The 27940-nt window shown below is 34.8% G+C and overlaps 1 protein-coding gene across 1 annotated transcript; it reads left to right on the forward strand.

Moving 5' to 3' along the window:
• LOC125258551 lies at window positions 1–27940 on the forward strand. The gene is made up of 2 exons (XM_048175537.1): window positions 1–2639; window positions 27522–27940. The coding sequence occupies exons 1-2, from the start codon at window positions 362–364 to the stop codon at window positions 27938–27940; spliced, it is 2697 nt and encodes an 898-aa protein (XP_048031494.1). The 5' UTR covers window positions 1–361.

The following is a 27940-nucleotide window of genomic DNA, read 5'->3' on the forward strand; positions in this document are numbered from 1 at the left end:
TAAGGGGCTGATTAAATTGTTTTATGAATGCATAAAGTATTTAGATATAAATAATTCTTTTTTCTCCATTACCGGAATCAGGCTTTGGAGTAAAGAGCTGCAGCAGAACATAAGCACTAAACCCCAAATTAATACAGATTTCACAGTCACAGCTTCAGATTCGATTGAAGACAAATCTAGATTGCTGAGTATTGATGGATGTCTGAAACTGAGTATTTTAGGTGGACTCATCAATGTAAGTGGTGCTGCCAATTTTCTCAAGGACACCAAGAAATCATTCAATCAACAGAGACTCACATTACATTATCATTCAACCACTAAGTTTGAAGAGCTGATCATAAACCACTTTGCTTCTGGAGAAATGGCTCACTATGAGAATGATGTAGCCACACATGTAGTGACAGCAGTGCTGTACGGAGCAGATGCCTGCTTTGTTTTCGATAGAAAAGTTTTATCAGATGAGGACAAAAGGGCAATAGCTGGAGATGTAGAAACTGTCTTTGGGAAGTTAATCAGCATTTCAACTGGAGCAAATATTAAACTGAATGACAATCAGAAGACTGCTGCCCAAAAATTCAAGTGTACATTTTATGGCGACTTCCAGCTACCATGTAACCCGACCTCTTTTGAAGATGCTATGAAGGTTTTTGAAGATCTTCCGAAACTTCTGGGAGAAAACAAAGAGCTTGCAGTTCCTCTGAGAGTTTGGCTTTATCCTTTGGACATACTTTTCTCAAGAGTTGTGAAGTTTCAGCATGAAATCAGCACAGGTTTAAGCACAGACATTGAATCTGTTATTGAGAGTTTAAGTACGACTGAAATGAAATGCAGTGATCTTCTGACAGACACGTCTGCTTCGACATTTACTGCATTTCATGACAAAATCAATGACATGAAGAAAAACTGCTACCAGTGCAGATTGAGTCTCGTGAAGAAACTCGGCTCTCTCTTACCAAAGATCCGTGGAAAATTCATAGAGGATTCAGCATTGATCGATCTTCTACATGAACATGAGGAATCTCCATTTGAAAGAAGCGCTCTTGAACAATGGTTGGAAGAGAAAGAGGAAGAATCTGACATCATTAAAACATTGCTCATACAACTGAATGACTCAGGAGCAAAGGTAGAAATCAACCTCAGTAAAAATGTAATGAATCTGGAAGTTAAAAATTTGGTCAGCTACACTTTCACATCATTGAGCTGGACAGATGTGCTGCTTTCTGAACAAAAGGCCTTCCTGAGTCCTTCAACAAAAGGAAAAGATAAGGAGAAAACCGAACACAAGACTTGGCTCGCACCTGACATCCAAAAGACAATGAGGAACAACTTGAGGGTTTTTAAAAACTTGATTGATGTAAATGATTGCACATCAGCCAAATTCATTGTTGCATCAAAAGAAATGAAAAATAATCCAGGTTCCTGCATACTGCTGTATGAAAATGAATCTAATGAAGCTGTTTGCTTCACTCCTCCATCAAAACCAGACTGTCCAATCATTGAAGATGTCAGATGTTCTCAAGTGGTTCTGAAAGTGTCTCCACCGTGTCCTGCTACAGAGGAGCTCAAACTACTGTACAAAATGAAGGAAGAGGAAGACTGGAGATCTCATGTGTCAAAGAACCAGAATACAGTTACTCTGACTGATCTCAGACCAGATACTGAGTACAATATTAAATGTGCAGCAGTGGGAAAACTCAATTACACCGTAGACAGTGAAGTGACGCATCTCACAGTCATAAACCAGAATCTCATCAAGGCCAAAGAGTCTGCTATCGAAAATCTAAACTGGACTGAAAACAAGTGCAGTGAACTTCTGGAAAACACCAGAGAAACAACTTTTAGTGCACTTCATAAGAAAATACAAGATATGCAGCAAAACTGCCAAATGTACCGACAAGAATTCAGTGACCGAATCAAATCTGTGATCCAGTCAGTTAAAGATTGTGAAAAAGAGTCTTGTGCTCTGAAGGATCTTCTACAAGCTCATGATGAGTCTCCATTCAATGAAAAGAGTCTGAAAGAGTGGATCACAGTGAAAGAAAAAGAATTGAACACTGTTAATGAGTTTCTTCGACAGTTAAAGGACTCTGGAGCCGAAGTGAACAGAAGTTTGGACTCATATCTGTCAGATATTCAGGTGGAGAACGTGTTTTGTTACACTTTCAGTTCTCTTGAGAAGCCAGATGAGTTTCTTAATGAACAAGAAAATTACATTAATCCTCAAAAGAGGAGAAATCCACAGAAGAAATCTGGTGTGGCGTCTCAATCATGGCTCACTGAAAGAATCAGGGAGAAAATGAGAGAACATCTGAAAACATTTAAAGAGCTGATGGTGTCATGTAGGAGTGAAAGCACTAAATTTATGGTTTCCAAAAAAGACCATGAAAAGCATCCAGGTTCCTGCATTCTTCTGTATACAAATGAATCTAATGAAGCTGTTTGCTTCACTCCTCCATCAAAACCAGACTGTCCAATCATTGAAGATGTCAGATGTACTCAAGTGGTTCTGAAAGTGTCTCCACCGTGTCCTGCTACAGAGGAGCTCAAACTACTGTACAAAATGAAGGAAGAGGAAGACTGGAGATCTCAAACTGTGTCAAAGAACCAGAATACAGTTACTCTGACTGATCTCAGACCAGATACTGAGTACAATATTAAATCTGATGTCACCACAGTTATCACAAAGGTAATGTATGATGTGCAATTTTTTTTTACATCATATATAAAATATAGTCAACCCTCAATATTCCAAAAAACACAAATACATTGTAAGCCTTTTTTGTCACAAGTGCACTGGTCCCCCTTCCCTCAAACACACTCTGGACTCCATTTCCCATAATGTCTCCTGGTTCTCACCTGCACTCACTCAGCCATCACACACACCTGCCACTGATCATCAAAACACACAATTAAGCACTCATATTGCGTACCCTTGTTTTCTGATTTTGTCACACAGGAATCTTAAGGGATAGTTCACCCAAAACTAAAAAAAAGTTTCATATGTACCCTCATGTACTGTAGATCCACAAGGGAACACAAACCTCAGTTAAAAACTTTTGAATGCATCCACAATGAAAGTGAATGGTGATATTGGTTAACATTCAGCCTAACATTGAGACAAAAATACATTTAAAATTGATTTTAGATGATTTTAAGATTGATTTATGTGAAAGGGCTTTTATTGTTTACAGGGATGTTAATATTATAACATATGTTCATCTTGCTTATTACAGGACAAAAAAGATCTCATCAAGAAAAGCATCTTAACCCTCTGGAGTCTGAGGCTGATTTGGGGCCTGGAGAAGTTTTGACATGCCCTGATATTTTGTGCTTTTTCAGTTGTTCATAAACATATTAATGACATGAGTGTCATTACACTGTATTCAGCACAAACTAGGCTACCATAATATGTGAGGAACATGTATGTACATGTTTGTGTTTTTGAAGGAATAACGTTTATGCGTGGTTATTGAAAAAACAAAAAACTTAAGTCACTGAAATAAGGCCAAAAAAAGTATATTAAATCTGTGTTTAAAATACTTTAGGGTATCGTATGTTGTAGAGTAGAGTTTTTGCTTTAAAATTATAAAAAAAATTATCCTTCCTACTTGTTCATAAAAAACAATATATTGATTTAGTTTTTGTAAGACACTTTTTGCCAAGAGAAACAGTATGCGTGGAGGCGTGAATCACCACTGAATAATGGGCCATTTACACCTGAGAAGACAAAATAATTGCATAATAATGAGCTGAAATGACTTGCATATTAATGAGGCCTTTCAGTCAGGTAGGCTGTGAAAAAAACCTTCTGTGATGCTCAAGCTCATCATGGTATATGAAACATACAGGAAAATATTATTACAATATAAAATAATGGTTTTATATTATACTTTAAAATATAATGTATTTCTGTGATGCAAAGAGTCTGAATATAGGCTTTTAGTTTAAAAGCATGCACATTTGGAGAAATATTGGATTCTCATATGTTTATGTCAATTTTCTATACAGAGGAGTTATATTTTTTTAATATTCATTGTCTTCACTATGAGCGCTGGTGTTTTCAATTCATACTTGCAGCCGGAGGGCGCTCTGAACACCTTTAGTCCACAAATACATCTAAAGAAGAAGAGGCTATTCCATGAATGGTGTTTTCAATTCATACTGCAGCCGGAGGGCGCTAAAGAAACAAAAACTCATCTAAAATACATCTTTAGAAGAAAAGAAAACAGGAAATAACTGCATGTCTTCCAGAGTTCGCTAACCATGACTTTTACATCCAGATAAACACTTTTCAAGACAATAAATACATGACTGAGACGATGTATGCCTGTATTGACTTGAGAATTGCATCTGAATAGCTCTCGCTCCGTGGGCGTGGCCGCATTAGTGGATAATGAGCTGAATCACGGACTTCTGGTATGGCTCTCTTTTCATACAAATTACATAAACATAGAATGTTTGTTTTTGAACCTGACATTTCAACGTTTTTTTAGACATAAGTATGATTTTTTTGGGATTAGTATTCACTAAGTTACAGTTCATTTTCTGAGAACTATCAGATTGGACTTTGTTCAGAGGGAGATGAGAGATCACGCATCATGTTTGTTTTCTTTATTTTACAAAAAGCACAACATTTTGTTTTTACTCTGAGTGTACTCAAATAAAAGAAGACATTCTATAGTTTCAATTGATATATTACGTATGTCAAAAGACATAAAAATGACGGAGTATTTTAAGTCTGATTTGCTGCAATGTGAAAAACCTGCATAACGCGCCGCTGCGGGATTAGACTCCAGAGGGTTAATTAGGGATGGAATTCCTGCTCGATACCGTATGCAAAAAAATGATGGACAATCTGGATCAATCTGAAACCATATAGAAAAATAACCTTCGGAGAGAGAGACAAAAACAAACCCCATAAAACCATTCTGATGGTAGGAGAAACAGGAACAGGAAAAACAACCCTGATCAATGTGATGATCAACTACATGTTGGGTGTTCAGAGAGAAGACAGGGTTTGGTTTGAGATCACAGATGATCAGAGTGACCGAACATCAGATCAGAGTCGGACCTCCATCATTTGTTTATGGGTTTTATTCACAAGAGAGTCCAATTGATTTAACAATCATCGACACTCCAGGATATGGAAACACTCGTGGAGTTGATCTTGATAAAGAGGTCTCTGAGAGTTTGCATAGATTATTTGAATCTGCAGAAAGGATCAATGAAATAGATGCAGTGTGTCTGGTGATTAAAGCAACACAAACCTGTCTCTCTGACAGACAAATATTTGATGCTGTTCAGTCTTTATTTGGGAGAGATATTGCTGAAAACATTGTCTTGCTCTTCACATACTCAAATGGAAGGACACCTAAAGATGCCCTGATGGCTGTTGAAGAGGCTAAAATCAAGTGTGCAGTGAATGACAAGAATCAGCCAGTGTATTTCCTGTTTGACAACTGTCAGTCAGACGCTGATGATGAAGATGATGAAGTTACGGATCAATCATGGATTCTCAGTTTTAGAGGAATGGCAAGATTCTTCAAGTTTCTTGACAACATAAATCCAAAAACCTTTTAGATGACTCGAGATGTATAATAACAACAGAAGCAGTTGGAAGCAAATATCTCCAGTTTTTGAGCATAGGTTAAAATGATGGAACAAAAGCAAAATTAACTCAAACATTATTACAGAATATTAAACAATGAATATAATGCAAGGTTTGGTCAATATGTCTATGATCAAGAAGATGAAAGAAGAGTTTCAAGAGTAAGAAAGAAAATAAAACTGGTAAATGAAGCTTGTCACTGTGTGGAAACTCTGGAGAAGATTGCACTCAAGACCGATTCACTGATTCACTGATCATTAAATAAATACGAAACAATGGAAAAAAAATCAAGAAAGCAGGAGAAGAAAAACTAGGAGCATTAGGATACATGATTACTTCAAACCCTACTGAAAACAGGATCCATATATTTCTGCTTTCAAACACATGTCCTTCATATGATGTAAAGCTATTGGTTGTAATTGCTTTGTGTGTTTTATGAATTCAACATTATTATATCATCAAATGCTTATATTTTCTCAATTGTAAGTTGCTTTGGTTAAACAGCATCTGCTATATGAATTAATGTATAATCACTAGAAGTATTTTCCTGACAGCAGCATCATGTAAAGTTTACAGTAAGAAACTATTAAAAATATAGCAGTGATACTGTAAAGGCAACAAGCAGCCACAATAATGTAATTTATCATAAAATGATGTCATGTAAGAGGCAGTTTAGAGACAGTTTGTATTATTAAGCACGTCCATCTAGAGGCCGATATGAGAAAATGTTCCTGAATCCTTCAGATAAAAGAGACAATCTGTATTCTGCTGTTCATCTTCAATGACATTTTATGGCTGATATGTTTATTGCTTTATTGAAATATTGCTCTCTTTGAAATGGTGATAAAAAGATGTTTTATGAATGAAATATGCAGACTGAGAGAATATGAAATGCTTCCACTTATCTTGCTTATATCAATAAATCAGTTGATTTTGTTGCATCGTTTTGTGTATCTGTTAATTCAAATGTAAAATACTACAGTAAATCAAAATTACATTTTTGTATTGAAAAGACATTTTTACTTAAATCTATCATATTTCTCAAAACTCAAAACATTTCTTTAGTGTAGAGATTGATAAATGACTCTAATAAACAAACTAAACACTTATTACACACTGGGAGGTTTATTAAAAACAATAATATGCTACAATGAATGAGGATGAAGCAACACAATTCTACAGCAGTCAACATAAATTACAGTAAGTATGAAGATTGCAAATAATAAATATACAGTTGATCTTTTGTGCTCACAGCAGCACTTTTCAGACAGAATGTTACTTAAGAAAAAGTATAAGTTAAAGCTTTATTTTCATCTTTGGGTTAGAGTGTGAAGAAACACATGTGTAAAATTTCCTGAATGTATAGTGCAGTAAATCATGTTGAATTCAAACTTTTTTAACACAAAAACTAAATACTTTCAATTAAAAATATTTTCTAAATAAATCAAATACAGTAAAAGGGAATAAATAGATTGTTTGAATAATATTAAATCAATATCAACATCCCTATATTTTATTGGTGAGGTTGATGTGGAACAAATCCTGAGAGACTGGAACAGTTAATGCTGAGGACTGAACTGACACGACTGAAGAAAACATGCAAACTAACTGAACATATATGAGGGCACAACAAGACCAGATCATCCAGACATCTGATCTGTTTGATTTCTATTCTTAGACCAAACATAAAACAAACACAACAAAATATATAAAGGCTATTCACATTTGAACATTTAACACATTTAGCACATTTACACTTTCATTCATTCATATATACCAGGGATGGACAACTCCGGTCCTGGAGGGCCGGTGTCCAGCAGAGTTTAGCTCCAACCCTAATCAAACACACCTGAACCAGCTAATCAAGGTCTTTAGGATTAGTACACAGCAAAAACTGCAGTGTTAAATTAACTCTCCTGGGAGTACATGTGAGACCATACTCAAGAGTGTTAAAGTGTTAAAATAAGAGTGTTAAAAGAACACTGAAAAGTGTTAAAGTTAATAAGATAATTAAGTGATTAATTGAGTAATGATTGACCATTATTGAAGACATCTGATGATAACAAGAAGAATCCCCAAAGGAGAAAATCACAATTTTTAAGCCACCATCGTGGAGATGAGGGTTTGCTTTAGTTGGGCTCTTGTCCCTTGACTTTTTAAAATGATATTTAGTTTGGGCTGTTTTAACTGAGTTATGACATCCAGACAAACAAATGGAAAAAATGATCAGGTGGTGTTGGTTATGTTTTCACATAATCATTATTTGGTCTGAATATCTGAACTCATTTAGAGCCCAATCTCTGAGTTAGATTTAAATTATTGATTACAGCAGAACTGTGATTCTACAGCACAAGATCAGCTCTATCAATATAATCTGAAGGATTTCACAAACAGTTGTTCTGAGCAAAAAAAAAAAAAAGAATCTTTCTCTTAGGCACACACAGACATCAAGAATCAGCCTGTGAATCTCAATGACGGTGACAAGCAACATATTCTGATCAACAGATCAACTCTGAACATTAGAAAACAAGCTACTAAAAAGTCGCATAAACGGAACAAAATAAAATATGAGAATAAAGGAAATTACTAAGACAATTCAGCTCATAATTTATTCAGCTCATAATTTATTCATTCAGCAATGCATGATGGGAGCCATGGATGAATTTTGATTGGTGGCTCCCAGAATACACTGCAACATGCTTTATTATTCTCACCACTGTTGAGATTCACAGGCTGATACTTGATGTCTGTGTGTGCCTAAGAGAAACATTTTTTTTTGCTCAGAACTGTTTGTGAAATCCTTCAGATTATATTGATAAAGCTGATCTGCTGTAGAATCACAGTGCTGCTGTAATCAATAATGTCAATCTAACTCAGAGATTGGGCTCTAAATGAGTTCAGTGATTTAGGTCAAATAATGATTATGTGAAAACATAACCAACACCACCTGATCATGTTTGCCATTTGTTTGTCTGGATGTCATAACTCAGTTAAAACAGCCCAAACTAAATATTATTTTAAAAAGTCAAGGGACAAGAGCCCAACTAAAGCAAACCCTCATCTCCACGATGGTGGCTTAAAAATTGTGATTTTCTCCTTTGGTGATTCTGCTTGTTATCATCAGGTGTCTTCAATAATGGTCAATCATTACTCAATTAATCACTTAATTATCTTATTAACTTTAACACTTTTCAGTGTTCTTTTAACACTCTTATTTTAACACTTTAACACTCTTGAGTATGGTCTCACATGTACTCCCAGGAGAGTTAATTTAACACTGCAGTTTTTGCTGTGTACTAATCCTAAAGACCTTGATTAGCTGGTTCAGGTGTGTTTGATTAGGGTTGGAGCTAAACTCTGCTGGACACCGGCCCTCCAGGACCGGAGTTGTCCATCCCTGATATATACAGAGGTGGAAAGTCCAGGGGTCAGAAAGTAAAAGTCCTGCCATATTTTTATTCCACCCACTGAAGCATTAATGAGATAAAAAAGTGTTTAATTGAGTGATGATTGAGCATTATTGAAGACACCTGATGATAACAAGCAGAATCGCCAAAGGAGAAAATCACAATTTTTAAGTTACCATCATCGAGGTCAGGGTTTGTTTTAGTTGAGCTCTTGACCCTTGATATTTTAATATTAGTTTTAGTTTGGGCTGTTGTAATAGTTAGTCAAGCAAAGAGAAAAGATGATCAGGTGGTGTTGGTTATGTTTTCACATAATCATTATTTGATCTGAATCACTGAACTCATTTAGAGCCCAATCTCTGAGTTAGATTTACATTATTGATTACAGCAGCAATGTGATTCTACAGCAGAAGATCAACTTTATCAATACAATTCAAAGGATTTATCAAAAGTTCTAAAAATGGCTCTCTTTTAGACACACAGACATCAAGAATCTGTCTGTGAATCTCAACAGTGGTGACCGTCAAAAAGAATGTTGCAATGCATTCTGGGAGCCACCAATCAAAATTCATCCACGGCTCCCATCATGCATTGCTGCATGAATAAATTATGAGCTGAATTGTCTTAGTAATTTCTTTATTCTCACTATTTTATTTTTTGCTGTTTTTCTGTGACTTTTTAGTAGCTTGTTTTCTAATGTTCAGAGTTGATCAGAATATGTTGCTTGTCACCATTGTTGAGATTCACAGGCTGATTCTTGATGTCTGTGTGTGCCTAAGAGAAAGAGTTTTTTCTTTTGATCAGAACAACTTTTAAGAAATCTTTCAGATTGTATTGATAAAGCTGATCTTCTGCTGTAGAATTACAGTGCTGCTGTAATCAATAATGATTATGTGAAAACATAACCAACACCACCTGATCATCTTTGAACTTTGCTTGTCTGGTTGGTTTTAATGCAGCTAAGACTGCCCTAACAAAATCTAATATTAAAATATCAAGGGTCAAGAGCTCAACTAAAACAAACCCTGACCTCGATGATGGTAACTTAAAAATTGTGATTGTCTCCTTTGGTGATTCTGCTTGTTATCATCAGGTGTCTTCAATAATGCTCAATCATCACTCAATTAATCTCTTATTTATCTCATTAATGCTTCAGTGGGTGGAATAAAAATATGGCAGGACTTTTACTTTCTGACCCCTGGAATCTCCACCTCTGTATATATATATATATATATATATATATATATATATATATATATATATTAATATTACACAGGCTACTTTGATGGTATAAATCACATGTTTTAGTGCAAGTTAAAGAGCAACAAAACAATTTTTGAGTTTCAGTTATTAACAGAGGTGGGAATGTCTGTGTGTTCACCCAGAACACCCTATCAACCACATACTCTAGCAACACCCCAGCAACTGCATAGGAAGAGCCTAGCAACCACCCAGAATCTCCTAGCAACCACCTAGCCTAGCAACACTTTAGCAATCACCAGAGGTGGTCCTTTCAAGTCCAAGGGTCAGAAAGTAAAAGTCATGTCATACTTTTATTCCACCCACTGAATCAGTGTTAAAGTTAATGAAATAATTATTAGTATTTAATTGAGTGACGATTGACTGTTATTGAAAACACCTGATGATAACAAGCAGAATCACCAAAGGAGAAAATTAAATTGTTTAAATCACCATCATGGAGATCAGGGTTTGCTTTAGTTGAGCTCTTGACCCTTGACTTTTTTTGACCCTGTCTTTGTTTTAAGAACTGGTTTGGGAAACTGGACCAACTGAATCACTTGTGTTAGTAATCGAGAAAAGCTAAAATACATTTAGATTCTTACCTAACTCTGCTATTATTTTCTGTGATCGGGATCTTCTTATTGATTTCATGTTATTGTTTCGTTGACAACAAAATGACTTTTATTCATGATGAAAGTGGAGCGGGCGCTGAATCGGCTCGCCAAAAAATGAGGAAAATTAATCTCAGACATATTCAGATGGAATCACATTTCTCACAGGACTTCCGGGAAGCAGTAATTGTCCGATTCATGTACAAATATGGGAAAAAATCATACGTGAACTTGGCTGTGCTGTGTTTTTGACTCTCAAAGAACCGGTTCATAAGAGTCAGTTGTTGATGAAGCGGATTACACTGAGCACGCTGCGTGCCCGTGCAACCATCATGCACGTGTTTTCTTGCCATTATTTTGCGTTACACTGAATTTTTTTAGGTCATCACATTGAACTGCACATTGAAACACTGCTTACATTTATATTTTATTCTGTGATAATTTTGGGGTGGAAAAGCTTTTTCTTAGGGTGGCAGTTACCACCCCGTGCCACCCCGGTTGATCCGCCCCCTGAAATTGAGTCTGTATTTAATTGTGCCTATGTAAATATGTTTTAAATTCACATTTTGTTTAACAAAACAAAAAAAAAAAACTAAATTTGTGCTGAATTAATTGCACATGTTTTAATACCTACAATACAAAGTTAACCAAAATTGGTAAATTTGCTGCTATGGGATGCTGTTTGACTGCAGGAGAGATGAACTCAACTCCAATAATTGAAGATATCAGATGTTCTCAAGTGGTTCTGAAAGTGTCTCCAACGTGTCCCAGAGATGTTCACGTGTGTCTGTGTGTTTAAATGATTTTTTTTTTTTTTTTTTTTTAAATCAGAACAACTTTTAAAAAAAAAAATGTTTGTAATGATAAAGTTGATCTTATGCTGTAGAATCACAGTGCTGCTGTAATCAATAATGTCAATCTAACTCAGAGATTGGGCTCTAAATGAGTTCAGTGATTCAGATCAAATAATGATTATGTGAAAACATAACCAACACCACCTGATCATCTTTTAACTTTGCTTGTCTGGTTGGTTTTAATGCAGTTAAATCTGCCCAAACAAAATCAAATACTAAAAAAAAAAAAGGGTCAAGAGCTCAACTAAAACCATAGCTGTGATTGGCAAAGGACAAAAAAGCAGGAAACTATACGTGCACTTACCTTGGGGGTGGGGCTTTGTTATGGGGGAGGGGCTTATGGAGGGGCGTGGCTTGCTTTTGTACTTTTTTATGATAAAGTTATGTAAAATAACTGCTCAGTGCTGCAAAACACACAACTCTGCTAATGCTAACTTAATTCTATATAAACTATTAGGGGTGTGACGAGACTCGAGATTGAGTTCACGAGACGAGACAAGATGGCGAAATACACAACTAGAAAAAATAGTCTGCAGGTGTATTTGAAATGTTTTAACTAATCATCTTGTAATGAATGTCATTTCAGTTCTACTTTCTGAGTATGAATTATCATATGCAGTAAAAGACAACAATACTCAAGCACTGTACCCAGCCAGCAGAGCCATGTGGGGCCCAAATGGGTTTGACCTGGGCTATCTAACTGGGACCCAGCCAGTTTTCAGAAATGAACACTGCTTAGTGTGCACACTACAGGCTGTTTAATGTAACACTTAATCAGTGTTGGAGGTAATGAGATAATTAAGTGATTGAATAATCATTTTGTATTAGTGAAGAACACCTGCTGTTAACAAGCATAATCACTGAAGGAAAGAGAAACACAAGAACTACTTCCAGCCACAGCCTTGGATGAAATCAACTGAAGATAAAATACATTACATCTCTCAAGATCTGATTAAACAACTCCACAAACAACATTAGCTTCACTTATTACTAACCAGACTGACTTTATTTCTGTCACACATCTACAGAAGTTCGTATTAAGAATTAAGAAGAGGCTTAGATGTTGATTACTTATTTGAAAGTAATAGTTTGATTTGATGTTACCATTGTGGCGATCAGTGTGTGCTTTAGTCAGGCTCTTGACTTTTTAACATTAGTTTTTCTCTTGACAGCTGTGTCTGTTTGTTATGGCGAGAACAGCAAGAGAAAATATAATCAGATGCTATAAGCTGATTGATGATAAGAATATAATCATCATATATTGGCTTAACTCATTGATGTTATGTGGGAGGTTTATATGGGTAGTATGTTATTAATTCATAAAACAATGGTGACATGCTTCATGGTGCAATGCATTCTGGGAGCCATGGATAAGTTTCGTATGATGCACTCAGAATTCTCGCCATAACAAACAGACACAGCTGTCAAGAGAAAAACTAATGTTAAAAAGTCAAGAGCCTGACTAAAGCACACACTGATCGCCACAATGGTAACATCAAATCAAACTATTACTTTCAAATAAGTAATCAACATCTAAGCCTCTTCTTAATTCTTAATACGAACTTCTGTAGATGTCTGACAGAAATAAAGTCAGTCTGGTTAGTAATAAGTGAAGCTAATGTTGTTTGTGGAGTTGTTTAATCAGATCTTGAGAGATGTAATGTATTTTATCTTCAGTTGATTTCATCCAAGGCTGTGGCTGGAAGTAGTTCTTGTGTTTCTCTTTCCTTCAGTGATTATGCTTGTTAACAGCAGGTGTTCTTCACTAATACAAAATGATTATTCAATCACTTAATTATCTCATTACCTCCAACACTGATTAAGTGTTACATTAAACAGCCTGTAGTGTGCACACTAAGCAGTGTTCATTTCATCTGGGCAAATCCATGTGGGGCCTACATGGAAACTGGGTGCAAAACTGGCTGGGTCCCAGTTAGATAGCCCAGGTCAAACCCATTTGGGCCCCACATGGCTCTGCTGGCTGGGTGTGTATCACGCAAACTGTTGAGGCTCCTTTTATGGAGATTTCATGTGATCCTTCAATAAAGGGAAATAAAATCATTTGTTACTTTCTTATAAATCACTTGATCTTCAAGAAATTTAATTGTGCCTAAATGTTTATTTCTATGTAAAGAATGGATATATTTAATCAAAGTTGTTCTGTTATTCAGAAAAATAGTTCAATAAACAATAACTAATATTGAGTAACATTTATCGTTTTTTTCATAATCTTTTTTTTTTTTTTTCTGTGGGAATTGCATATTTGAAACCTGTTGAAACAAATGGTTTCTTGCAAATCATGTGATGTTTAAAAATAGGTGTTGGCTCAGTATAAATACACCTGTAGATCTTTCGGTCTCTAAGTTCCTGAAGTGAGTTGGAGAAAGAATCACTGTTGCAAACCAGGAATATTGTAAGTCAACTTTGCTCTTATGGGCCTCATATTGTACACACTACACAGAATACTATTTTCTAATACTTACTTATAAATACAGAAGTAGAAGAAAAGGATATCTTTTTTAACAATACAAGTTGTGTTAACAGAACTGTTTACTGTCTTTCAGAATTAATGTCTGCATCCACTGAATCTACTAAAGTGTAAGACTGCATTTTACTTGTTAAATCATATTGATTATAGTGAATGCACACTTTACCAATTACTATGATTTATGTAAAGAAAATTTGCTTCAATTATATACAGTACAATAATTGTTTTCTTGAATGTTTACCAAATAATATTGAAATGCATGCATAATTTTGCCTCATTTGGTAAAATAAAATAAGTCTTATACACATTTGCATTCATAAATCATTGTGCTTATTTTTTCCCTTTTCTTTATGTTACAGACAAAATATGAATAGTTTACAACCAGAATTGGCCAATATCATTGAGCAAAGTGTAATTGAAGATGGAAATCCTGCTCGATGCCATCTGCAAACAAGTTCAGACAATTTGAATCGATCTGAACTATACAGAAAAATGACCTTTGGGCAGAGAGACACAAACAAACCTCATAAAACCATTCTGATGGTGGGAGAAACAGGAACAGGAAAAACAACCCTGATCAATGTGATGATCAACTACATGTTGGGTGTTCAGAGAGAAGACAAGGTTTGGTTTGAGATCACAGATGATCAGAGTGACCGAACATCAGTTCACAGTCAGACCTCCATCATCACTGTTTATGAGTTTTATCTACAAGAAAGTCCAATCCATTTAACAATCATCGACACTCCAGGATATGGAGACACTCGAGGAATTGATCTTGATAAAGAGATCGCTGAGAGTTTTCTTAGTTTAAGTGAATCTGAAGAAGAGATTCATGAAATACACACAGTGTGTCTGGTGATTAAAGCAACTCAAAACAGACTCTCTGACAGACAACAATACATATTTGATGCTGTTCAGTCTTTATTTGGAAGAGATATTGCTGAAAACATTGTCTTTCTCTTCACACACTCAACTGGAGCTCCACCTAAAAATGCCCTGACGGCTGTTAAAGTGGCTAAAATCAAGTGTGCAGTGAATGACGAGAATCAGCCAGTGTATTTCCTGTTTGACAACTGTCAGTCAGAAGCTGCTGATGAAGATGACGATGAAGATGAACAGAGGCTAAATCAATCATGGAATCGCAGTTTTAAAGGAATGGCACAGCTGTTTAAGTTTCTTGACACAATACTACCAAAATCCCTGAGGATGACTCGAGAAGTGTTGCAGAAACGGAAGCAGTTGGAGGCATATATCAATAATCTACAGTCATGTGTTTACATTACAGAACTAAAGCAAAATGAGCTGAAACAAACTCAAGAAGCTCTGGAGAAGAACAAGAAAGATGTAGAAGAAAATAAGAACTTTGAGTATGAAGTTGAAGTGCCCTACAAAGAATGGGTTGATATTGATCCTTCTCTAGCCAGAGTGGCGGTGTGCTGCACCGTCTGTGAGGAGAACTGTCATTATCCAGGATGTTGGAGGATCAGTGGTCTCTCACGGTGCAGTGTGATGAAAGATGGTCACTGCAGAGTGTGTACAAATAAATGCCACTATAGCAAACACATCAAAACAGCAAAAATATATGTAACAAAGATAAAGAAAGAGAAGAAGACATATGAAGAGTTAAAAAAAAAACTCAAAAATGAAGTTGTGCTGGAAAAACAAGGGCAAGAATTAGAGATAAAGAAAATAAAGCTGGTGAATAAAGCTTTTCACTATGTGGAAACTCTGCGGAAGATTGCACTCAACACTGATTCTCGGTACATACTTCAGCACATTGATTTTCTGATTGAGAAGATGAAGGAAATAAAAGAGCCTGAAAAGGCTGAAACACTGGAAAACATGAAGAAGAGAGCAGGAGAAAATAAAAACTAGGAGCAGTGGGATATATGAGAAAATAGTTTATTAACCTTCAGGTGTTGTTCATTTGAGAGTCACACTTGTTGTAAACGGTCAAAAGTGACAGAACACCTGAAATTTAACCTTTTAGTTTCAGTAAAATCAATGTCATATTTTTTTTGTTTTGTTTGTATTTTGAGATAATTTTATGGCACTATGTAATATTATGCAATAATTATGAGTGGAGTGTCTATTTCTTAATATTTTAGAGTCACCCCTTCACTGCTGTGTGATTTTTTTCTGCATTTGTGGTGGTGTTTAGCAATTTTACCATTAATTGTAATGGTTCATTAATATTTTATGAATAATTTTTCTATCTTTTTTTTTGTGGGGGTGAATAAAGCTCTTTCTTTGGAAAAAATGATCTGCTAAAGTAACTTACCCTGTACAAAAATACTATATTGACTGTTCAGAGACTGTTTGTAATTGTTTTATTAAGCACTGGCATCTATGGAGAAACCTGTTTATCATCTAAACATGTTTAATTTGTTTAATCTCTTTTTAAAAACATGCTAACAATTGTCTTATGAATAAGAGCATGCTAAGAAAATATGAAATGCTTTCACTTGTCTTCTCTTGTATCAATAAATTCATTTAATCAATTTTGGAGCAGCATTTATGTCTTTTTGTGTTGATTCAACTGTGAAATACTACAGTAACCCTGTGGGACTGTATCGCATTCAATTAATACACAATGTGCTTCAAATGGATGACAATGTCATAAACATACACACTATAATGCTAAAGTTGAATGTTACATTTTGATTTAAAAACAAAATATTAACATTTATTTATATTTGTGTGCACAGTAAAATCCCGGGTGTTAAATTAACACCCAAAGTGTACATATGAGTCCATCTTACCGGGTGTTAAAAAGTAACACTGAAGCAGTGTTAAAGTTAATGAGATAATTGATTGATGATTGAGTGATGATAATAAGCAGAATCATTGAAGGAAAGAAAGACAACAAAAAGAGAAAAAGAGAGAGACACAACAACTATAACTACCTTACATAATATTAGTTTTTCTCTGGTCATTTGTTATGGTAAAAAAAAAGTAACTTGGGCTGTGTTTCCCAAAAGCATCGTAAGCATGAGTTGATGATCAACTTTGGCTTATGATGTTTTGGGAAACACAGGTTAGGTGATGATGGTTGTGTTTTGATCAAGACATTATTATTGCGTAATGGCCAGAATCACATCCAACCGTATTAAATAAATATTATATTTATTTGTTACAGTGAATCTCTGATGTTACCACTTGAAATCCAACAGTGATTTTGTAATCAGAAGTTTTCAAAAAAAACAAACACACACAGACATCAAGAATCAGCATATGAACCTCAACAATGGTGACAATCAAACAAAGTGCTTCATGTTGCAGTTCATGGATGAATTTTGAAACTGTCCTGTAATTTTCGTAGATTGTTCATGTTTGCTTTATTTTTCTGTTGTTTTGTTGTGACAGTAGCTTGTTTTGTGATGTTCAGAGTTGATCTGTTTGTCAGTATTTTGTATTTATTTATCATCACCGTTCTTGAGAATCATATGCTGACTCTTGATGTCTATGTGTGTTTAAACGCTGAAACTTTAGTGCATAATGTATTTTTGAAATTGTTCCTATTGTTTTTGGAGTTCAAGCTATAAAATCACAATCGTTAATGCTAAAGTTACAAATCAAGCATATAGTCAGACATTTAGATTCTGAATGACATAAATGAATCAGGTCATTACAGGATGATGTCATCATTAAAGGGGTGATGAACTGAGAAATCAAATTTTCCTTGAGCTTTTGATATATAAGAGGTCATCATGCTATAAGAATATCCTGTAAGTTTTAGAGCTGAAAACTTCCTTGTTAGTCCAATAGTCCAACATATATATATATATATATATATATATATATATATATATATATATATATATATATATTTTTTTTTTTTTTAATTAAGTCATCAGTAAATTGTATGGCTCCTAAACTGTAAAAAAAAAAAAAAAAATCCTAATTTTATGGAAAATAAAGATTTTTTTTTCTTTTATTTTAAATTATACTTAAAAGTCCACAAAATTACAAACAATGTATGTAAATTAACAACTCTGCTGTTATTTTGTGTTATGACATTAATGAAAAATTACAGTAATTCACATTTTTTACTGAAACTTTACTGTTTTATACAGTATTTTTTTCTGTTTTCTTAAATTACAAACAAATGTATGTAAAATTACAAAAATAATCAGTAATTAAACAGTAACAAAACAGTTAAATGGTAAAACGGTCAAATGAATGGCAGCCAAAAAACCTGTAGAATTAAAGAAAAATATCCTATTTAAATAAACCGAAAAACTTTTACAGGTATTTCCTGAATTATTACGATCAAATACCTTCACTTTAAAAGCGTAAAAAAATGGTCAATCAACAAAGCTTTTTTGTGACTTTAGTAGCTTGTTTTGTGACATTGTGAGTTGTTGAGATTCATACACTGATTCTTGATGTTTGCGTGAGTCTGCATGACCTTCACAGAACATTTTATGCATAAATGTTTATAGTATTACAGCACTGCATAAGCTTTGGCATTTTAAATTACAACTGACATTAAAAAAAATTTAGTTAGAAAACAGACTCTGTTATCAGTGAGTCAGATCACTTTATGGTGATTATCATCAGTTAAAATGTGACCAACATCATCTGATCTGAATATCTTTTTAGCTATAACAAACATGTATCAGAAACACACAGTTAAAGCAATCTGAGAAACACTAATGTTAAAGTGTCAAGGGTCAAGATCTCAACTAAAGCAAGTACTGACCACCAGAACGGTGACTTCAAACTTTATTATTTTATTCAATGTAACATCAAGCACGTCCTGATATTGCTGAGTTAGATGCGTTCCTGGGTCAACATATTTTGTACAAAGTGGTAGTAAGTTTTATCAACTGAAAATGATGAGCTAATTTACTTGCTAAATTTAAGGCAATCCATTTCCTCAAGTTTTCTAAGTAAACAATACTATTACATTTTGGTTTGAAACATTATGGTGATCCGTGTTTGCTTCAGTTGGGCTCCTAACTTGACTTTTTGCTTTGGTTTTCCTTTGATTTTCTTGTGGGTTTCATTCTGATTCAATGATCTAATTTAAAGTCTAATTATTGATATTAAATGTTTTGTGATTATTACATTTACATTTTGCATTTCCAACAACATGATGCAACAACACAGTTGATTTGTTTATGTGAATCTTTTATTATTATTATTGTCACTATTGTTGAGGTTTCTTTGTATGATATGTGCAGAGGTGGGTAATCCAGGGGTCAGAGAGTAAAAGTCCTGCCATATTTTTATTCCACCCACTGAAGCATTAATGAGATAAATAAGTGATTAATTGAGTGATGATTGAGCATTATTGAAGACACCTGATGATAACAAGCAGAATCACCAAAGGAGAAAATCACAATTTTTAAGTTACCATCATCGAGGTCAGGGTTTGTTTTAGTTGAGCTCTTGATCCTTGCCTTTTTAGTATTAGATTTTGTTAGAGCAGTTTTAACTGCATTAAAACCAACCAGGCAAGCAAAGTTAAAAGATGATCAGGTGTTGGTTATGGTTTCACATAATCATTATTTGATCTGAATCACTGAACTCATTTAGAGCCCAATCTCTGAGTTAGATTTACATTATTGATTACAGCAGCACTGTGATTCTACAGCACAAGATCAACCTTATTAATACAAACTTTTTTTTTTAAATCAGAACAATTAAAAAAAAAAAAAAAGTTCATTTAAACACAGACATCAAGAATCATCCTGTGAATCTCAACAGTGGTGGCCATCATAAAGCATGTTGCAGTGCATTCTGGGAGCCACCAATCCAAATTCATCCATGCCTCCCATCATGCATTGCTGCATGAATAAATTATGAGTTGAATTGTCTTAGTAATTTCCTTTATTCTCACTATTTAAATTTTGCTGTTTTTCTGTGACTTTTTAGTAGCTTGTTTTCTAATGTTCAGAGTTGATCTGTTGATCAGAATATGTTGCTTGTCACCGTTGTTGAGATTTATACGCTGATTCTTGATGTCTGTGTGTGCCTAATTTTTTTTTTTTTGTGATAAGGACAATTTTTAAAAAATGTTTGTATTTATAAAGTTGATCTAATCAATAATGTAAATCTAACTCAGAGATTGGGCTCTAAATGAGTTCAGTGATTCAGATCAAATAAGGATTATGTGAAAACATAACCAACACCACCTGACCATCTTTTAACTTGCTTGTCTGGTTGGTTTTAATGCAGTTAAAACTGCCCAAACAAAATCTAATATTAAAAAGTCAAGGGTCAAGAGCTCAACTAAAACAAACCCTGACCTCGATGATGGTAACTTAAAAATTGTGATTTTCTCCTTTGGTGATTCTGCTTGTTATCATCAGGTGTCTTCAATAATGCTCAATCATCACTCAATTAATCACTTATTTATCTCATTAATGCTTCAGTGGGTGGAATAAAAATATGGCAGGACTTTTACTCTCTGACCCCTGGATTACCCACCTCTGGATATGTGTTGATGTCTCAGAATTTCTCAAGAGCCAATGAAAAAAATTCACAGTTTTTGCTTGTTTGAAACATGATCTCTGTTCAAAATGTTAATGCATTCTGACAAAACAAAACAAAATCCTCAATTTTTCTTATGCAAACAAAAAATTAACCACGTTATAATTCATTCTGCAGTTATTAACTATATTTACATAATTGTACATATAATCAAAAAATTATTCCTATACATGCACATGCCACAAGTTTACACTGTACATACCAACATATGCATATAAACCAACACACAGAAAACTAACAGCTGCATTTGTTTAATAGAACTTTATACCACTCATGTAAGGCCCCATTTACACTAGTGCATTTTTTTGTTTTAAAATTAAAACTATTCATAACATGCCAACGTTTTCGAAAGTCTCTTGTTTTTGAGGTTCGAAAATGCCGGCGTAGTGTAAAAGAAAGGTGTAACCATAGCAAATCTTGTGTGTTTTAAAACGAAAATGCACTAGTATAAACGGGGCATAAGTTGCAACCACATTGATTTTTCATTCTAGTTTTTTAAATATTAAATATTATTTTAAATATATAGTGCTCATTTGTCAAAAAGAAACAGAATTTCAACTGATCTGTTTTTTGTTGTTTGTTTTTTTTCTTAAGTTAATGGAGGCTTAGCTGTTAAAGCTTTTTAATTTTTAGCTTGAAGTAATCATTATGGTGGTAATTGTTGGCTTTAGTTGAGTTCTTGACCCTTGTTAAAGGAGTAGTGTAAGGTCAGTTCAAGGATTTTTTGTCCAAAAAGTTCTCAATTGTCTGGTGGTTTCATGAACCCTGAATGAGTTTAAATCTAACACTTGCCTACACTCTAAAAACTTTTATTATGATTTACTACATTTTTTTGTGAAATTTTTCACTCAAAAATATTGAATTAATTTGACATTTAAACTCATATAACAAACATTTTAGAAATTAAACATTTAAAAGTAATTCAAGTGTAATCAACTGGTCTGTTACAGTTATCCCAAAATTAACATGGTCAGACCTGTTGTAAAAGTGATTCACTTTATAACAATATTATATGTGAAACACTTCGCTGTGTTTTTGCTGCATGGACCATCATAGTATTCAGGGAAAATATATTTTCAGCACTCTGAGACAGGGATTTGTGTGGATCATCGACCAAAGGTGACATTTTATCTTATCTGGGAAGATTTCTTTTAAATAACATGATTATAAAAACGGTGTAACCCAGAGTGTTAACATTAAAAGGTCAAAAGTCTTTTTATACTAACAATCATGTGATATCAAAGAAAGTTGAGATTACAAGAACTCCATTGTGGTTCAATGACCACCTGTACCTGTTGTGAAGCAGTCACATGATGATGGCAGAACCCACATAGAAGGCAACGTTCTCTGGAACTTGCGCACAGAGGTGGGTAATCCAGGGGTCAGAGAGTAAAAGTCCTGCCATATTTTTATTCCACCCACTGAAGCATTAATGAGATAAATAAGTGATTAATTTGAGTGATGATTGAGCATTATTGAAGACACCTGATGATAACAAGCAGAATCACCAAAGGAGAAAATCACAATTTTTAAGTTACCATCATCGAGGTCAGGGTTTGTTTTAGTTGAGCTCTTGACCCTTGACTTTTTAACATTAGGTTTTGTTTGGGCAGTTTTAACTGCATTAAAACTAACCAGACAAGCAAAGTTAAAAGATGATCAGGTGGTGTTGGTTATGTTTTCACATAATCATTATTTGATCTGAACTCATTTAGAGCCCAATCTCTGAGTTAGATTTACATTATTGATTACAGCACAAGATCAACTTTATTAATAAAAATATTTTTTAAAAGTTGTCTTTACCACAAAAAAAAAAAACTTAGGCACACACAGACATCAAGAATCAGCGTATAAATCTCAACAACGGTGACAAGCAACATATTCTGATAAACAGATCAACTCTGAACATTAGAAAACAAGCTACTAAAAAGTCACAGGAAAACAGCAAAATTTAAATAGTGAGAATAAAGAAAATTACTAAGACAATTCAGCTCATAATTTATTCATGCAGCAATGCATGATGGGAATCATGGATGAATTTTGATTGGTGGCACCCAGAATGCACTGCAACATGCTTTATTATTCTCACCACTGTTGATATTCACAGACTGATTCTTGATGTCTGTGTTTAAGTGATTTTTTTTTTTTTTAAATCAGAACTTTTAAAAAAAAAAATGTTTTTGTATTGATAAAGTTGATCTTGTGTCACAGTGCTGCTGTAATCAATAATGTAAATCTAACTCAGAGATTGGGCTCTAAATGAGTTCAGTGATTCAGATCAAATAATGATTATGTGAAAACATAACCAACACCACCTGATAATCTTTTATCTTTGCTTGTCTGGTTGGTTTTAATACAGTTAAAATTGTCCAAACAAAATCTAATATTAAATAGTCAAGGGTCAAGAGCTCAACTAAAACAAACCCTGACCTCGATGATGGTAACTTAAAAATTGTGATTTTCTCCTTTGGTGATTCTGCTTGTTATCATCAGGTGTCTTCAATAATGCTCAATCATCACTCAATTAATCACTTATTTATCTCATTAATGCTTCAGTGGGTGGAATAAAAATATGGCAGGACTTTTACTTTCTGACCCCTGGACTTTCCACCTCTGATGACTGCAGGAGAGATGCTCTTGTACCAGGTGATGAACGGCTGTTGACCCAAATCTGTGAAGCTTTAAATGAATGATTAGAGTAAAATAACTCATGAGATTGTAGTTAAAGGGTTAGTTCAACCAAAAAGGAAAATTCTGTCATTAATTACTCACCCTTGTGTCGTTCCACATCCACTCATCTTCATTACGACCTTTTTGATGAAGATAAAGATCCAACACATCTACCACTCCAAGGTCCAGAAAGGTAGGAAAAACACATCAATAAAGTACTCCACGTGACTCCAGTAATTTAAATTCAGTTTTATGAAGTGACGCGAGTACTTTGTTTGTGCAAAAAAAAAGAAAAAAGAAAAACATAATTTACCACTTTACTTACAAAAATATTGATCTGCAATGCGCGTTCATGAGAGCTTCACGACGCATACGTGTTGTGTTCACGTGAGAGCTGGCACTGTTGGGTGAACATGCTTTGGATAATATTATTTTAAAAATAAAGAGAAATGAGTTTAAGTCACTGGAGTCACATGGAGATTTTTCCTACCTTTCTGGACTTTTGAGTAGTAGTTGCTTTGGATCTCTATGGAGGGACAGAAACCTCTGACTTCATCAAAAAGACCGTAATTTGTGTTCTGAAGATGAACGAAGGTCCTATGGATGTGGATGTAACCCTTTAAAATATTAGTTCACTTTCAAATTAAAATTTCCTGATAATTTACTCACCCCCATGTCACCCAAGATGTCCATGTCTTTCTTTTTTCAGTCGAAAAGAAATAGCCCTCAATAACTATTCCCTATGTTGCTTCACTAACACAGTTCACTTGAAGGTGTTAATGAAAATGAGTGAGTGAATTCAGACAGCTGTTACATGGGCTGTACACTCATTATTGTGGTCGAATGTGGGATAGAGTGAGTGTGCTCGATAATCTCCACTATGGTTTCAGACACCACTACAAATGTCTGTTCCCTCAAATAATGCCCTATTTAAGGGTATAAGGGTGATTTCAGAGTCAGTCCTTGAGGTTCATTTAAGTTTAATCTGGTCTCATATGTAATAGACTCTCTGCAGCTATAGGGTCCTCACATATACAAAGCAATCTTTCCACATTACATTATTCACTTTCGTATTCAATACAAGATACTTCTTATCACATTAAAAGCACTTCACAGTCTTGAACTTCATTTTCCTGCCTTAGTTTGTCACCATGTCAGCTGTTCTTCCTTAATCATCCTGTTTGATCTGTGTAGTTTAGTCCATTTGTGTTTTCTTGTCTGCCTGTTGTTTTATTAACTGTTGATAAAGACTGTTTTCATCTGATTCTTCATCGTTGTACTTCTTCCCACAACCACTTGTGACAGATATGTTATACAATATATAAGATTTTATTATTAGTTGAATTGTGTCTTTTTTCTGTATTTCTGATTTTCATTAATCATTTTTTTTTTTCTCTTTGATTTGTATAACTCTAGTTTATTTAAAGCTGCAGTCCGTAACTTTTTTTGGTTAAAAATTATCCAAAATCAATTTTTGAGCAAGTACATAACCAGCCAGTGTTCAAAACTATCTCATTATCTTAGCTCGATTCACATCGGTAAGCTTGTAATAATGTTTTATAATAAGAGCGACCTGGTGGATTTCCACAGGAAATTTGAGCATGCAGCAGTTCCTCTGTGCGTCATTACGTCACGTCCGTAAACAGAAAGGAAGGAGTCCAAGCAAGTCGGTTTTATCACGTGAGGACGCAGCTGGTAGCAGATCATTTATAGCCTTTTCTCACAGCAGCTGAAATAATTAAACTTATCATTTGATGATGGATTGTAATCCAGAAAGATCCAAATGACAGTCATCAGTGACAACTGGAGATTCAGCCGAGATTCAAAAAAGCAAAAGACTTTGGACTGTAAAGTGGATACAGAAATTGAAATCTACAGGTAATGCTAATATACACATAGTCATAGTAATGCTGATAAGGATTTGAGAACAAAGTATAACAGTAATAATAATTTGCACGGTTTGGCATGATCCGAGCTAAGCGATCGTTAGATTTAATCATCGACAGCATGATTTATTGTAGGCCTAATACTTTTTTCCTCAGTTGGTCAGAACAAAAGTGGCAGACATGTTACTTACTTGTTCAGATGATATTTTCCAGTGGAAATTCTTATATTAGTGATACTTTCAAGACGTAGAATCTGTGATTCTGAAGTTCAGTATCCACACCGGTGCACTGACTGACAGCAAACATTAGATTCATCCGCGCTGACGAGCTAACGCACGAACAGATAACTGTTCCGCATATGACTGCAATCGCAGGTTTCAAACAAGAGATGGAGACAAAGAGGAAAAATCGCGGACTGCAGCTTTAAATTATTTGAACTAGTTGGTTACTCTACATTATGATATGACATTGATGTGATAATCCACTTATGTTTCTTATATTTAACGATTCACATGACATTTATTTAAATAAATATAAAAATAAATGGAAGAGAATGGTCAGTGGGGCAAGAAACAAAAAATAATGTGCTGTTTGGCTGAGAGAAAATTAAGGTTGTCTTTTCCAAAGGGGCTAAAATATTTAGATATACATTATTAATTTTTCTCCATTACAGGAATCAGACTTTGGAGTAAAGAGCAGCTGCAGCAGAACATAAGCATTAAACCCCAAATTAATACAGATTTCAAAGTCACATCTTTAGACTCAATTGAAGAAAAATCTAGATTGCTGAATATTGATAGTTGTCTGAAACTGAGTCTTTTAGGTGGACTCATCAATGTAAGTGGAGCTGCAAATTTTCTCAAGGACACCAAGAAATCATTCAGTCAACAGAGACTGACATTACATTATCATTCAACCACTAAGTTTGAAGAGCTGATCATAAACCACTTTGCTTCTGGAGACATGGCTCACTATGAGAATGATGTAGCCACACATGTAGTGACAGCAGTGCTGTACGGAGCAGATGCCTGCTTTGTTTTTGACAGAGAAGTTTCTTCAGATGAAGACAAAATGGATATAGCTGGAGATGTAAAAGCTGCATTCGAGCTGCTAAAAGGCATTTCAGTTGGAGCAAACATTAATCTGAATGACAATCTGAAGACTGTTGCCCAAAAATTCAGTTGTAAATTTTATGGCGACTTCCAGCTACCATGTAACCCGACCTCTTTTGAAGAAGCCATGAAGGTTTTTGAAGATCTTCCGAAACTGCTGGGGAAAAAAAAAGAGCTTGCGGTTCCTCTGAGAGTTTGGCTTTATCCTTTGGACAAACTTTTCTCAAGAGTTGTAAAATTTCAACATGAAATCAGCACAGGTTTAAGCACAGACATTGAATCTGTTATTGAGAGTTTAAGTACGACTGAGATGAAATGCAGTGACCTTCTGACAGACACGCCTGCTTTGACATTTACTGCATTTCATGACAAAGTCAATGACATGAAGAAAAACTGCTACCAGTTCAGGCTGAGTCTTGTGGATAAACTCGGCTCTCTCTTACCAAAGATCCGTGGAAAATTTATAGAGGATTCAGCATTGATCGATCTTCTACATGAACATGAGGAATCTCCATTTGAAAGAAGCGCTCTTGAACAATGGCTGAAAGAGAAAGAGGAAGAATCTGACATCATTAAAACATTGCTCACACAACTGAATGAGTCAGGAGCAATGGTAGAAATCAACCTCAATAAAAATTTGATGAATCTGGAAGTTAAACATTTGGTCAGCTACACTTTCACATCATTGGACTGGCCAGATCTGCTGCTTTCTAAACAAAAGGCCTTCCTGAGTCTTTCAACAAAAGGAGAAAATGAAGAAAATAAGACTTGGCTTACACCTGACATTCAAAAAACAATGAGGAACAACTTGAGGGTTTTTAAAAACTTGATTGATTTAAATGATTGCACATCAGCCAAATTCATTGTTGCATCAAAAGAAATTAAAAATAATCCAGGTTCCTGCATACTGCTGTATGAAAATGAATCTAATGAAGCTGTTTGCTTCACTCCTCCATCAAAACCAGACTGTCCAATCATTGAAGATGTCAGATGTACTCAAGTGGTTTTGAAAGTGTCTCCACCGTGTCCTGCTACAGAGGAGCTCAAGCTACTGTACAAAATGAAGGAAGAGGAAGACTGGAGATCTCAAACTGTGTCAAAGAACCAGAATACAGTTACTCTGACTGATCTCAGACCAGATACTGAGTACAATATTAAATGTGCAGCAGTGGGAAAACTCAACTACACCGTAGACAGTGATGTGACGCGTCTCACAGTCATAAACCAGAATCTCATCAAGGCAAAAGAGTCTGCTATCGAAAATCTAAACTGGACTGAAAACAAGTGCAGTGAACTTCTGGAAAACACCAGAGAAACAACTTTTAGTGCACTTCATAAGAAAATACAAGATATGCAGCAAAACTGCCAAATATACAGACAAGAATTCAGCGAACGAATCAAATCTGTGATCCAGTCAGTTAAAGATTGTGAAAAAAAGTCTTGTGCTCTGAAGGATCTTCTACAAGCTCATGATGAGTCTCCATTCAATGAAAAGAGTCTGAAAGAGTGGATCACAGTGAAAGAAAAAGAATTGAACACAGTTTTCTTCGACAGTTAA

This window comes from Megalobrama amblycephala, linkage group LG22, assembly GCF_018812025.1.
Source record: "Megalobrama amblycephala isolate DHTTF-2021 linkage group LG22, ASM1881202v1, whole genome shotgun sequence".
Lineage (NCBI taxonomy): Eukaryota > Metazoa > Chordata > Actinopteri > Cypriniformes > Xenocyprididae > Megalobrama > Megalobrama amblycephala.